This window comes from Colletotrichum abscissum (genome assembly GCF_030869225.1).
Source record: "Colletotrichum abscissum strain IMI 504890 chromosome Unknown Scaffold_53.1, whole genome shotgun sequence".
NCBI lineage: Eukaryota > Fungi > Ascomycota > Sordariomycetes > Glomerellales > Glomerellaceae > Colletotrichum > Colletotrichum abscissum.
In genome coordinates this window covers 94,627-109,450 of record NW_026850465.1, presented here as the reverse complement: position 1 = coordinate 109,450, position 14,824 = coordinate 94,627, and the positions used below count along the sequence as shown (strand labels likewise).

The 14,824-nt window shown below is 53.8% G+C and overlaps 3 protein-coding genes across 3 annotated transcripts; 1 reads left to right on the top strand and 2 right to left on the bottom strand.

Moving 5' to 3' along the window:
- Positions 1-2,089: 2,089 nt before the first annotated feature.
- Positions 2,090-3,410, bottom strand: CABS01_14333 (DNA polymerase epsilon subunit D; the record flags this gene model as incomplete). The annotated part of the gene is made up of 4 exons (XM_060547673.1): positions 2,090-2,502; positions 2,642-2,760; positions 2,883-3,016; positions 3,087-3,410. 4 exons carry the CDS (start codon positions 3,408-3,410, stop codon positions 2,090-2,092), a joined length of 990 nt encoding a protein of 329 aa, XP_060393380.1.
- Positions 3,411-6,706: 3,296 nt separating this feature from the next.
- Positions 6,707-8,555, bottom strand: CABS01_14332 (uncharacterized protein; the record flags this gene model as incomplete). The annotated part of the gene is made up of 2 exons (XM_060547672.1): positions 6,707-8,064; positions 8,270-8,555. 2 exons carry the CDS (start codon positions 8,553-8,555, stop codon positions 6,707-6,709), a joined length of 1,644 nt encoding a protein of 547 aa, XP_060393379.1.
- A 5,522-nt stretch (positions 8,556-14,077) lies between these two features.
- CABS01_14331 (uncharacterized protein) lies at positions 14,078-14,371 on the top strand (the record flags this gene model as incomplete). The annotated part of the gene is made up of 1 exon (XM_060547671.1): positions 14,078-14,371. One exon carries the CDS (start codon positions 14,078-14,080, stop codon positions 14,369-14,371), a length of 294 nt encoding a protein of 97 aa, XP_060393378.1.
- Between the last annotated feature and the right edge of the window lie 453 nt (positions 14,372-14,824).

Here is a 14,824-nt window from a genome sequence, read left to right as displayed (position 1 = left end):
GGGAGGTTAGGTGAAAAGTGTGACCGGAAAAGTGTGGGAAAGAATACGCGATGAAGGAAAAAACCGCCTGGGGAGAGAAGAGTAAGAGAGCAAGGGCGTGTGGGAGGGTGTAATGAAAGTTGACGATACCGAAGATGCGGCTCCTTAGGCGGAGAACAAGGTTGGGGTTGGGGGGGGGGAGCCGTTGGGAGAGAGGTGTGTAAAATGTGCGAATGCGCAGAGAAAGAGGCATGGCGAATGTGTAAAGAGAGAACCACGTCTTCGGGACTTTCGGGGGAGGATAAGATGATAATCGGAAGGGAAAGGCCGTTGGCGATGGATGTCTCATGGAAGCGCCGCGCCGCTGTCGTGAGGTGTAAGATCTTTTCTCGGACCCCTTGTGCGTCTGCCGTTTGAGAGTTGGCGACGAAAACGGTCGAGAGGGTGGGCTGAGGCCCAGAGATCCGGAGTGGAAAACTGAGGTGTGGGGTGCCGCTCGCGCGCGCGAGCTAGAGAGAGAGAGAGAGATGGGAGGATCTATGGTGAAGGGTGTTTGGTGGAAAGGTGGTGGCGTGTGGTGATTGATGGTAGTGGGGTGATGTTGGCGAGGATGAATTGCAACGGACTCAATGCGAGTCAGTGTGGCGGCAAGGCTGAAGATGAGATAACCGCCCGGCGAAAGCGGAAGCCTCGTCGGACCCGACGTGCCTTTCTACTATCGATCAGCCGCCTCCGAAGTTGCGATAGGTTCTACTATGTGACTACAAGTGCACGAGGGTTGTTTGCTCCTGCTTTCCGTTTCGTCTCGTCTTTGTGGTGAGGAGATATGGGGGCTCTTATTACCTTTCTAATCCCCCAACCCCCCGGTTCCTTCTCATGTGTAAAAGAGGAAGGATGGGCAATGGAATAGGACATGGACAGCGATGACCAGGGGCGAGCCGGAGGAACTGTTGGGGATGAAAGAGGGCACCGTCCATCGAAACACCACGTTAGGAAATGCTGAAGAAGGAATGGCGGAAAGGGCGGAAACAAAAGCAGGTCAAAACGGAAAAGATGGGATCAAATGGTCGCTTTGGTTCAAAAGCAGTATTTCATGTTCGGGTGTCTGTGTATAAAAGAAGTGGATGTGTGATTCAAGCATCATAGAGGATGAGGGAAATGCGATATGGCGTTATTGTTTGCTTTTCTCGCATGTCATCCGAGGAGACGGAACATAGTGCCTTGAAGTTGAGTTAGGACTTGAGTGTTTTACAGTCGGCGTTTGCAACCCTCAATGTTTACTGACATCGACCATGGCGCGATCATGACGTTGATGTACGCTTTTCTTTTCGAGGCTGCTCAAAGGCGAATACGGTATACGGCTCGTACGTACGACATATCACCATGGACCCCCCCCAACTATAAACTCTGGTGTCTAGTAGGTTCCATAATCTCGAGTATTACCGTCGGCCTCTTCTGCCCTGGATATCTTGTTGACATCATGACTTCCTCTCTACGCATATACTAGAGCCTTTATCATGTTAATGACTGCTGTCGTAAAGAGCTTCCTGTGGGGGTGGCGTATACACGCGTTTAACTCTCGCTCTTCTTCATGGGATGAGGCTGAAGTCGTAACACCTGAGTGCTAATAGGGTGGACAGTCTTCTCACAGAAAGGATTATTGAACGGACGATGAGCCTACCGGCATGGAGGTTCGTAGATTAGTAGCAGACTTTTGAGAGTATAGTTTCCTTCCGGTACAGATGAACCGTGATCTAGGGGTTACTGAAAGGCGGATCTCCGAGGAAGGGGGCCGGGCCGCCGCGATATATCGTTCGCCAGCTCTTACGAAGAGGCTGAGAGTCCATGCCTAGCCGACACACTGCCGATACGAATGACAAAGGGGCACCGGCATCGCATTCTCTTACAGGCGTCTTTGCACCGAACTATGTGTATTATCAAAAGAATCATTCGCATTACTTTCCTTCCATGACCCAAAACCGGGGCCGAAGCTCCCTGTTGCAGCCCGTTCTTGTTTTTTGCCTTCATCACGCTAGGTAACCTCATGTCCTCCTCGCCAATGTTCAGATTCTCTTCGTCAACCCCAAAATAGGAGATTTATCACGAGACTTTAGTCACTCTCGTCCCCGTCCAGCGCCTCATCGACGTCACTGCCCTCGCCCTCCTTCGTCTCCAGCGCATCGTGCATCTCCTCACTACTGCCTTCCTCGTCCTCGTCATCATCCTCTTCTTCCTCTTCCTCGTCCGCCTCCTCGTCTTCCTCTTCCTCAGCCTCCTCCTCGGGCTCCGTCTCTGCGTCTTCGGCCTCTTCGTCAACGGTCATGGCCGAGTCGTCTACACGGGCCTTCTTTGAGCGGGGGGCGGTGTCTGTGGATGCCGCGGTCATGACGCTGTCGTCGGGGTTGGAGAGGAGGGATGCATCAGCTGATGCTGTGCCTGCTGCCCCGGCTGCGGCACCGCCCTTCTTGGCAGCCACCTTGTTGCGGTAATTTGTGCGTTTTGCGTTTTGGATTTGGGTATATTCTGAGACTCAAGTTAGTGGTCGTAACGTCTCTCATGGCGTACTTTAGATGAGCGAAATAGAGTAGCGATGTCCAGATTGACGATTTATTTGAAGGACACCCTCAGTGGTGACAAGGGCAAAACAATAGGGCAAACTCACTGGCAAACTCCTGCTCCAAGGGCTCTCGCAGAAAACCGAACTCGATATCATCCAGAGCCTTGAAGACGTCTTCAGCGCTGACAGTCTTTTTGCCGGCATTTGTTGTGATCTCATTGGCACTAGGAATCACAATATGAGTTAGCTTCATACATGCGAGACAAAGATGGACTCTGCTCCTGGATGCCATTGCTGCCTGTTTGGACAAAGAATCTCATGGTGACTAAAGAGAGATTTGACGCACTGAGAAGCTAGGTAGTTGATGAACACCGTCGCGCTCTTGCCCATGGCTAAGACGGCATTGGCCTGAATCTGGGTCTGAGGCGGGAGGACACCCTTTGCCAGCCTGGTGATGATGGACTTGGGCAAGCTGAGATCCTACGGGTTACGTTATAATTAGTCAAGCCCAGCACATTGTCGCCAGCATCACACGGATTTCCCCTCTTACCTCGATTGTGAGAGCATCCCTATCCGCCTTGGCCATCTTGTCATGCGTCTGACTCTCCTTCTTCTCCGTCGTCGCCGGCGTCGACTTTGCCGCGGCGGCGGCGGCGGCAGAGTCGGGCGTCGGCGCGGGCACACTGGACGGCGTCGCTGAGGAGGGCTTGGCCGCCGATGCTGACGACGGGGTGCCGGCGGCGTTGGCAGCGGTAGCGGGTGCTGCCGCGGCCTTGGCCGGCGTGGTGGAGGTGGAAGGTTCCTCGTCCATGACGATGAAGCGGGCGTTGGATACGTCGCTTCTCCGGCTCGCGTCGCTTTTGCGCGGAGGCATGATTTGTGAGAGCGAGTGAGAAGGTCGAGGGTCGAGAACGGAGTAGGGTAATGAGGTAGCGGGTGCTAGGAGGGATTTATTGTGGAGAAAGACTGGGAGGAAATGGAGTTGTATCTGTACTCCATACACCACCCCTGGACCCTTTCTCTTAGCTTGATGGCCTCAAAAGCCTCGTCTTTCTCATGAATTCGCGTGGGTTCGATGAAAGAGTACCCGATCTCGTCCTTCCCTGGCCTCAAGAGCTGTTTATTTCACTGTATTTTGTCGGCCGTAAGTCGAGATGTTGAAGTTTTTCATGTGCAGGGAACATGCGATAAGCCCCTCGAGATGAGCCGTGGTTTGTCGAAGAACCAGGGGATACTTAAGCTTGCCAAGCTGCTGCAATAGGGCCAATTGAGTTATTGAGGTAGCCGAGTAGACCCTTTCACTGCCGCTAGATGAGGTGGAATCAAAACCCTTCGAGATTCGAGAGACGGTTCCCGAAGCGGTGGGCAGGACAACGAGTGGTTAAGGTGCGCTGTCGTCGTTGGTCAGCGCGTCTTGCGGTCTAGTGGACGCGACTGGACCCGCTTTTAGGTGCGGACGCGTTAAGTGCATCTGTCATTCTCTCATCCCATGGCTTCACTCACTCGCCGTTCTCATCTAACACTCTCGCTCATTACACTCACTCACTCATTATACTCAGTTTACTCACTCATTAGTTCACTGCTAATTAGTGTGAGCATGAATAACTCAGACTGTGGCTCCTGTGATACTCGGCCTTAGACATCATTTTACGCCTAGAAAGGTATTCGCCATGATCGGGCCCAATAGGGCCATCTAAGCTGAAGTAAACTGTTTACTGGCAACTGGCTTGAACCTTACAAACGTACCTACCTGGTAGTATGAGAAGAGACTAAACCCACGAAAGAGCTATTCACAAGGAATCCAATTTTGGAATTCTTCGATGGCAAGATAGCCAAGAAGAACGACCGATATCTTTACACACATCCATCTACCACACTAGCCTCCGCCTGCCAACATTGTTCGACGGAACTCAAGTCACATCACCACCCATCTCCATTACAACCATCAACGCACATCCCAATAGCAGCGGGATGGCAGGACATCTCGCATCTTCCCTGACCCTGCTATTCACACCTCACACTACACCTCCCGTAACCCCCGTCCCCGATTTGTCCTGCCCCCACTTACGAATCTAGAACCATTGCACACTCCCAAAGCTCAGAAATTCGCCTCCATACACCTCCCCCTGCTTCCCATGTTTCTCCCTTCTCCCCGCAAACATCCGAAATAAATCGCGAACCCGCAGATATGACACGAAGAAGACGCGCGCACGCGGAGAACAGTGTCCAGTCATCAGAAACCGAGGTGAACTACACCTATAAAAAAACGTCATGACAGGTGTCAGAAGACTCGAAAGAGGAAAAAACAGTGAAAAGTAAGAAACATCCGAGGGATGAGGAGTCTGTCTCCATTCAGCTGCCCCCGATAGCTCCGAAGATGGACAGCTTTCCTTTTCCCCGAACGAATGAAATTCACATCACGACGAAGGGAATAATACAAACCAAGCAAAGAAGATGGAATGAAAGAACTGTACGGTCGCGACGTATAAGTATACCAACTCGCTCTGGGTAATGATGAACCGACAAATACACACGACACGCCGCAGCCCCCTTCACGAACTTCCATCCGATTCCTTCAAGTCGATAGTGGCGTTCACCAACCAAAAGTTGTGACGATCAGATATGACGCACAGAAGCATCTCAGGTGTCTGTATCTAAATGCGAAGACACCACTCAAAAGTCAAAGACGAATCCTTCACCTCACCACCTCATAGCCCCCATACCCACGACCGGACATCTTCCCCGCCCTTCTTCCAGACTTCCTCCCGTCGGTTCGCGTTCGTCCCCGACGTGCCAATTTTGTGTTGCAACACCCACGCCGGCGCCGCGGCGGGGAAGGAGAAGAAAAAAGAGCATTCGCGTTTCACCTGTCCCGCCTGCCATCGTGCCCGTCATCCTGGGATGGCAGGTGTCGCAATGTGGCCAGCGCCGTGGTAGGGGAGGGGAGAGGGGGGCACGGCGAGCAGAAACGGAAAACCATGAACACGACACCAGAGTGTCATCGAAACCTTGGCCACGAAATCTTGGTTTTCTTTTCCCCCTCCCCTCCCCTTCCCTCCCGCCCGTCAGTCAGTCAAGTCCCGGCACCTATTTGTGTTGAAAGGTCTCTTTCTCTTCTTTCGGATTGCTGAGGTGGGAGTACCTAGCACCACCTCTCACCCCCATGCTCCTTGTTCCGCGTTTCACCAGCGATTCTTGGGAACTTTTGGGTCTTGTCAGCAGCGTGGCCGACGTCGATGTGAGGGTTGCCGCCTAAAGATGGGATGGTGAGCAGAGCAACCGCGCTCTGCTCTATCGTTCGCGCACGCAAAAAGCTTCCGTTCTGACATTGTGACAACCTCTTCGTTGTGGCCTCTCAGAGTAGTCGGCGCCATTGAAGCCACGACTTCATATTGCCACCGGCGCGGTTCACCTCGGGTTCATATACATCGCGCAAATCACGTTGAGATCTAGACCGTGGAACTTTGGTATATGGCTTGTATTTGAATTTGTTTCGGAGCTAAGTTTGGTTGCCCGGCGAAGTATTTAGAGACTTAAATATAGAAAATGGACTGCGTTGCAGCTTCAAGTAGACCGTTTGTCATGTGGGTATATCCATCACCATTCCGTCATGAGTGACTCCAATGAGCCACCATTAAAGGGAAAAAAGATGTCGTTTCAGACATCGAAGCTTCTTGCCAGATGTAGCAATATCAAGCGTCATGATGCTCGCTCACTTAAGAGGAACATAAGAGGGGAGTTGGGTCGCGTCAGATGCGTCCGCCGAGCCTTGCGTGCCACTGTGAAGAGGGCATCGCGAAGAAAGCCCGAAGAGTAATGGTGGCGGGGAGGGTTGTTGAGCCATGAATTTCCATTCTGAGTTTGATACGGCTGGCCTCACCCACCACCCTCGTGATGGTGTTAAGCCACATGGGGAGTTGAGATATGCTGCCATCCATCGGGACATGAAACAAAAAGTCCCGCGCGATAGCACACCCCGCACTTCTCTCCAGTCCCGCGGGAAGAGCGCGAGGGCTGAAACGAATGTCGTAGCCTAGCGTGTGGCGTGCTCCTGTCATCCGCAGGGTTCGTTGCGAAGGATTTCCTGCAAGAATCGTAAAGGTAGGTTGTAAGACAAGGCTCGGTGTTAGAGAAATCTCATAGACCGGCGTAGAATCGTGAATCGTAACTTCAGCCTACGGCAAGACCAATTTCTGATTGCCGGAGGAAAGGGCGTGGGGAGAGGCCACCCATGTGATATTCCTCATCAAGTGAAAGCCTCGGAGGGTTCGAGGGAGACGAGTAAACCCGCTGGTGCCTCCCATCCGAGTGTGCCGAAGAAGGCATCCGGGAGTAAGGGTCCACCGAAGGGCGGGGAGACATTTCTGTGTCGGTGTGGTAGCCATACCAATGCTCGCGCAGACTACCGACACTCGCGCTGCTGCGAGAGCTGCGATGTCTGCCATGACGAGGGGACGGCAACTTGGACAGTCTGGAGTTCTGTCGCTTGGGGGATGGAAGGAAGGCGAGGTCACCCTCGACGGCGTCGTCAGTGAGGCCAACGCGGGCGTTTGGGGCTCGTGCGAGAACGGGAGTTTGAGGGATATCAATACTCTTCTTGTCCATGCTCCGCTTGTGATACAGAGAGCGAGGTGCGGTATCCGTTGAAGGGCGCGGCTGGTGCTGGTTGTGATTTTGATAGACGATCACGCTGGCTGGCTTGCGAATAGAACCAGCCGAGTCATGTTTATCCACGACCACGGTCGTGCATTTCTCAATTGTCCTGCAGGCCTTCCACGATTCGATCTCCTCATCATCAATCGGGCTATTGCCCCGGCGGCTGAATGGCAGGCGGCCACGGCGGTAACGGTAGCAGAGAAAGATGGCCCCGATAATAATGATCACTCCAAGCACAGAGAGTACAGTGCTCAGAGCAACCACAAGGCCACGGTTGCCCTCAATACCCTGCGATTTATTTCCGCTCATGGCGCCGTGCTGGTCAGTCAAAGAGGTTGAGCTTGGTGCAGCTGGCGCCGGGAGGTTTGAACTCCTGCTCCCAGCATCAGTCGGCTGAGCAGGTGGCGGCAACGTGGTCAGTGGAGCTGAAGTTGGCGGCGGAAGTACAACAATGAGAGATGTCGCTGAGCTTGACTGAGGAAGCTTTGGTGTTGAGCTTGGTCGTGGAAACGGCTGGGGAAAGTTTGGTGGGGGTGCACTCGGCTGTGAAAAGACCGGTGGAGGAAACGAGCGAATTGGGGTTGGAGAAGACGAGACAGATGGCACCGGAGGTCTCGAAGTTGAGACTACGGGACTAGATCGTGGAGTTGTCGTTGACCTTCGACTCTCAACCGAGGTGGTGGTAGGCGCCGGGGGAGACGGAGGCGGAGACGGAGGCGAAGGCGGAGGAGCAGGCGCTTCTGGAGGAGGCGGCGGCGGCGGCGGTGGTTCCTCTGGTGGGGGAGGGGGTGGAGGGGGATCCTGATTTGGAGGGTTTTCCGGGACCTGAGGGTTTTCCGGAGGAGGGGGCGGTTCCTCGTTAGGGGGAGGTGCTGTGAAGATGTGTTAGCTCTTTATCCAATTTATATGTAAGTCAAGTGAGAGCAAAACGGAAAGAAAATGTCCGGAGGTGTCCAAAGAGTCAGTCAGGTGAGGTAAGGCGGGGACTCGGATGAGATCGTCGGTGTGATAAAAACGGCAGATGGGTGAAGGCATCGCAGACTGAGTGTTCAGTGCCAGGGTTGAGCCAGGTCACACCTCCATTGTTGGGATTGTTTGGATCCCCATTGTTTGTCCCAGGCCCGAGGACAGGCGCAGGATCGGTTCCGGTTGTAGGCAGGGCGTCGAGTCCGGGTGTCGTGACGGGAACATTCGGTACGCCTTCTTTGCCTTTTCCCTTTCCTTTTCCTTTGCCCTTGCCCTTGCCCTGTCTTTCCTCTTCAGTTTCGAAATCGGTAAAGTCGTCTCTTCGATCCAAGGCTCTGGTAGGTAACGAGAGGCTGGAAAGCCAAACCACCGTTGAGAGCAGTTTCGTCGTCGACATCGTCCAGTAGGTATTATATGCCGTTTCGGCGTGGATGGGCCAGCCCGATATAACAAATGGAACAACCCAATGTTCGTATTACAAGCCAGTGTTCAAATGTTGCCGAGCGCCATGTACAACTTGCACCACTGGGCTTTTAGGGTCTTCCGTAATAGGAACAAACCGACAAATAGACATTCAAGGAAAATAAGAGATTATAGGAAAGGGTGACAAACAGTTTGGGTGAATGATCTCGGCACCAGGTCAGGATGACAGACAGGCCAGAGATCAGGTTCCACGACTCCAAGATTGACGTTGGGAGCCGGTTGATGCTGGAGACCTTCAAGTAAGGGAAGAGGAAGGGTTGGAGACGAGGAAGAGAGGCTCGCGGAGATCGAATACAGAAGATAGTGGGCGGCTGTCCTGGGGTTATGTACATAGCTGCCATGTAGGGGTGGGAAACGTAGTAGAGAGCACCTGGTTCCTTGGATGCGGCACTTGCGGCAGCACTGACATGGAAACGATGTAAAGATTGACGGGCGGTGGCACCTTGGGCCACCTTTGCAGCCACGCAGCTACGATGTGCGGATACACCACGCACATAGACATGTACACACAACTTGGTGCATACCTATTCCGTACGGCGAGGAAGAGTGTGCTTGGAGAGACTGAGAGACAGGGTAGGGATAAGCTGTACAACCGTGCACCCGCTTGGGAACGACGGCATGTGAATAATCCCGCAAGGATATTATGGGGCCTTTCCGGGGGTGTGGCCATGATCCGTGATGCAGGACAGGATGTCGAGATGCTTTAGTGTGGTGTGCGCGTGTGTAGGAGGAGGGGGGAGGCGAGAAGCTGAGAGCGAGTAAGTGTGTGTGTATGTGTGTGTGCGTGAGAATGTGTGAGAGAAGAGCCAAAGAGAATGGTGGTGGTCAGTTGCGGGTTCCTGTGCCTAGTGTGGTGGTGTCTGTGGTCAAGAGAAACCGTCCGTGACGAGTGGGAAGAAACGAACGAACCGAGCTGCACACAACGCATCAGGTTCAAGACAGTGGAGAGGTGGATCTCTGGGTGGAGCGTTCGGAGGTTGAGTTGTGTGTCGGGGTCCATGAACAAGGGGGGAGGGGGGGTGAAGACAAGAAGACGAGACGAGGGCGGGCGGGTGAAGGCCTTGGCTTCTGAGCGGGAGAATTGTGAGGAGTCGAGAGTTGAGACTGAGAGAGAGAGAGAGAGAGAGAGAGAGAGAGAGAGAGAGGTGAGTGGAAGAGACTCAGGAACAGGAACAGGAACAGGAACAGGGGGGTGAGCAGACGAGAGGAAAAGAGGGGTGTGTGAATGAGGGAGCGTGTGTTGTGTGTCTGTGTCTAGTGTGCATGGCGTCCTGCGGTACCTGAGCGTCTGCGGGTAGCCATTGGAGGACGTTGTGATGTTTCTAAATTTTGACTTGGCTGGATGGGACTGGCTAGCCTGGCATAAGCGGTATGCTGCTGTTGGTGTCGGTGCTGGTGCTTGGTTCTTGATGCTTGGTGCTGATATCGGTGTACCGGCGTTGGCTGCGGTGTTGGCGTTGGTGTTGGATCAGATAGAAGGACAGGTGAGCGACGTGGAAGAAGACCTGAGAGGATCATGGCGGCATCGGGAGAAGGCTGGGAATAGCAACGTGGAAGGACAGACTTGGACCTTCTTCCACTCTAGTCTCTCAGGTCAGGCACGGAAGCTTACCTTACGTCAGGTAAAGTCCGGTCAGGTATGGCAACACACACTTTCTTTCCCTCTCACACACAAACTGTGGAGTGTACACTACACCATACACCCAGAAGACAAGGTCCAGGGACGGTATCGTCCATCAGGGCAGTTTGTGTACGTTGTTTCCTGATCTATCCGTCTGCAATCGATTGGTTGCACAAGGGCTTTCGGGATGCCGATGACGAGAACGAGGTGGGATGGCAGAAGGGAAAGAATAGATAGAATCTAGGTTCGAAACAAACGACTGAGGATGAGTTAGAGTGACAACCCATCAAGGATCATCAACATCGAAATCCAACGACACGAGTCCACGGATGCAGCGCGGCTGTCACCATCGCCGGATCGCAACGTGTGGACTGTGGAGGCAGTCGGAGTCGGAACCGGGAGAGACAGACTCGGAGAGAGAGAGAGAGAGGGAGAAAGACAGGGCTTGTTTTGTCGGGTCGACCAAGACACCGACCGATCCTCTCGGAGCTTTTTCTTTCCTCGTACACTTACAGGCATCCGGGCAGCCTAAACAGCCTCATCTTAATTGCTCTGACCAGTTGTCTGTTTCGACGTCCGGTCAGCATGGGGAGACACTGAGCAGGCTTGATGTGAAGCTGCCCAAGCTGGGTTCCCAGAGAGCGGGTTGTATGGCCTGGATGGTGCCATGTGGTTCTGCGCTGATTTCTGACCAAAGGTTCGTGGCCGTTAATGGAGGGGGCCATTCCAGGACCCAACCATGCACATGGGTTAGTTAAGGAGGACCCAGCAACACACCGGGGCTTGAGGAATGGTGTTGAAACGGAAGGGCGAATGAGCATCGAGAAGCCCGCTTCCTCCAGGCTGAGCTAAAGCAGAGCCACGATAAGCATAGGCAGGCTGGCTTCATGGTCACTGTAAGTTTAGAACGGTTGGTTTGTAAGTGACGGACAGCATGATCATCTTTTCCCCTCTCTTCCTCCATCTCCGCAACCTCCACAGAGGAAACATTTGAGGATAGACAACTGCCTAGTCGGCAAGCTGCAGGCGGGCTATTGGAAAGGAACGAAGGAAAAGAAACCATGGTGGGTGTAGGATTAGGTGCCCTGGCTGCTGTGCACCGTGATGTTACTGGGATTGTAATGGGCATCGGGATTGAGTGAGACCATCCTCTGTGCCTCTGTCCCTGTAGCTGCCCCATTCCATCGAGGTGCAGCACGGAAAAAGGTCAGACCCCGGCAGCAACGTGAAAAGATAGATCTCATGCAGATTCTAGTACGCAGGCACCTGGGCTGGGACGGGGGAGGGGAACTCTGGGAGAGAGGCTGGAGAGAGGGGGAGAGGAGGGGGAAGAGGAGAAGCAGGGCCTGCAAAAATGCAAAATGCAACGGTACAACGACCGTAGTGTACATACAGCACAGCACGCATCCTGCAGCGAAGCAATCCAGGATCCATCTCGAGTCTTGTTGGATGCCATCCTGCTGCTGCGGGTGATGCTCGGTCCGGAGATGGGAAGACTCGAATGCTTCTAATTTGGGCGATTGGTAGCATATTTTGAAACTCAATTGTGCAGACACAACCCATCTCTCTTACCTGACCAAGTTTTGACGGCGGAAACAAACGGCAACTGCTTATCCAGCCCAAGCCGGAATCCCGCGTTCTTTGCAACATTGAATCTTTGCAGCAGAGTCATGATCGGTTCCATCGTGAAGCCAAGGAACCTTACCACACTAACCTACGGTACACTAATTGTACCCACGACTACTACCTGCGGCAAGCAAGGTACCTGGGTATTCGCGAATCGTACTCCGTAGATACTACGAATACACGTGTAGGTGCCGAGGATGGAGGACACGGACGCAGCGGTTGCAGACCACTAAAACAAGCCTCATTTGTTCACAAACGGAAAGAAAAAGAAACAAAGAAGGCGGGACGCCCTTGCCGACTATGGTGCAAGTGCCAAGTCCACCGCGTCTAAAACGATCCAAGTCGTACCTCTAGGTAAGGTAAGAAGGATATATGGGCAGGCAATGCAAGGTAAGGTAAGCAAAGGGTAAGGTAGGGTTAGGTAAGGTAACCGCAAAGGTGAGGTTTACTACCTAGGTACCTTATGTACTCCGTAGCCCGGTGAAGTGAGGAGACCAGAAGGAGAAGGAAGGGGAGCGTTGAGCATGGGTACGTCCCGTTCCTTAGTCATGGGTACGTACTCGTCCATACTCTAAGTCTGAGATGCCCCACTCGCTCCCGTCTCGACGTCGACGTCTCCTCCATGCGGTACGTACCTTAGACAGTTAGGAAATTTTCCTGGTCTCCTCATCTCTTCCCGTCTTCCTCCGCCGCCAACCACCCTCGAATACAACGCCGAATGTCCTCACCTCGAGCCATCCAATCCATCAAGCGTCAATCAACTCACACATCAACGCCTGCTCACGTGTGGCAGTCATCGTTCCTAGCCAAGTCCACCACAGACCTCATTCGCAACCTTTCAGTCCCCATCGCCACCCGTCATCACTGACTGTATGTATTTTCGGACACCCAACGTCCGGTCCGTTACGGTACGACCAAGGACGGCCGTGCCAAAACCTGCGAACACGCACCTGTAGCACGCTACCTCAGGAAGGTCGTGGTGCTGCGTCTGTTCTTGAGCAAGAGCTAGACCACTTCCAAGTACAGACCAATTCATCCTAGCCACCTACCGCCCGCTAAGGTATTTCGAGGGCAAAGGTGAAGCTCGGTGGACAAGCCAGATGCCACTCGGCGCACAGTTCCCGACTGCGACTGCAACCCGACTCTACATGCCCTCGAGGGAAGTGCAATTGTGCAAGTGCAAGTCCAACCGCCTTGGCTTCTGCAACGCTCGCTCCAGTGCTCTCTACGAAGTACACGATCCCTACGTTGGCACTCAACTCTCAACGTCGGATACGGATGCGACTGTGATGGCATCTCAGACCTCAATCCACAGATCCCCTCTGCGGCCCTTCACTCGCTTCCATGCAAGCAATTTGTCCATCGCCCGGGGGGCCTTGTCGAAATCCCCACATCCTTGCAGCGCGTAGGCCTCATCACTGGCCACGCCTGTCGCAGGCTCGCAGCCATCTGACGAGACACAACATCAATGACAGCTCGTCCCGTGCTGCTTTTGCCCGTAATAGGTCCCACGCAGCCCCCCAGCCATCTCACCGGCTCTCTCTGCTATCTTGAGAATCTCTGGCTGCACATGCCCTGCGCTTGGCCTGCAATGCATTGGACTGGCATGCATGGCTCTGCTCATCGTCTGCGATGGCCCCTTTCTCAGCCCGTTGTCGTGCTACAGAACCTCAAAATCGGCGGGCATTGGTTGCGGGGCGGGCGCGGAGCCACAGCCATCTACTTCGTACTCCGTCGTGAACTATTCTGGAAACGAAGCCGGCCGAGAGCCAGGGCCGAGTTGGCATTCAGAACGAAACTTCGCACCAGAATTTTGTGACCGGTCATCTCTGGCGCCGGCCGCTTCGAACTTGGGACGCCCAGGTCACCGAAGCCCAGGTCCCCCACGTCTTGTACCCGAAGCGGTGAGCGAGTCAAGAAGCCCTGCTGGCTTGCCATCGCCACACCACGCCAGCCGACGACACTAGACGCCAGGCCAGTAAAACAGCACCACACTCGAGGTGTCGCCCGATAGTTGGGCCTAGAATCGGGATGCCCTGGGATGAGCATGGGATGGCGGTCATCACTGATAACTGTGGTGTGTATCATTCTCAGCAAACCGCGGCCGTTTCGCCGTACCGGCTCCATGGACGCCCGAATCATCCTTCCTTCAGCATTTCAGCTTCAGTCTGCCAACACCCCTTGGTATTATGGTAATGGCGTTTTCCACCCCAGCTCGATATGCAGTCTGCCATGGCCAGGCCGGGACAGTTGAGAGGCGTGAGAGGCAGCAGAAGGAAAAAAGAAAAACGAACACCACAACGCGGGGAAATCAGCACTACCCAGCGAGACACACCACAGTCCAATTAGACATGCCGTCTTCACTCAGAGGAGCTGCGCTGAAACGACCCGCTGTTCTTTCGTCGTGGTTGTCAGTGATTGGCCTGGCGTCATCGCTATCAAGGCCTCCTCATCGGGTCTCCTGCAAGGGCGACGCGGATTGAAGGCGGGCGTTGTTCACGCAGAAACTCGAACTTGGAATTGAGGAGCTCTAGTGCATATCGAGCCATGAATGATCCTGGCGTACTGCGGACGGCGGCTCGATTGAGTAACTATCCGCACCTAGCCACGTACTGTTATCTCCTCAGTCCCAGTTTCCCAGGCCCTTCCACGAAGTATCTGTGGATTCAACGGTTTACACGGCACTCTGGCGTGCCAGAGCGAACAGGAACTTGGGTCGGTGGCATCTTGTGGCGAATGAGTGACGAAACGTTAACAATCGGCATTTGCATCACCTTCTTTTGAAGTGTTATTCTTTGGAATGATATTGCTTAATCCCCATTTGGCAATAATTGTCCGCTACTAGCTATTTTCGAGATGATACCTGGCCGTATCTGCGAGCCTTCAGTGACAGAGCCTGCCTCAATGGGCCAGAACTTCGGCGACAGGGCTCATTT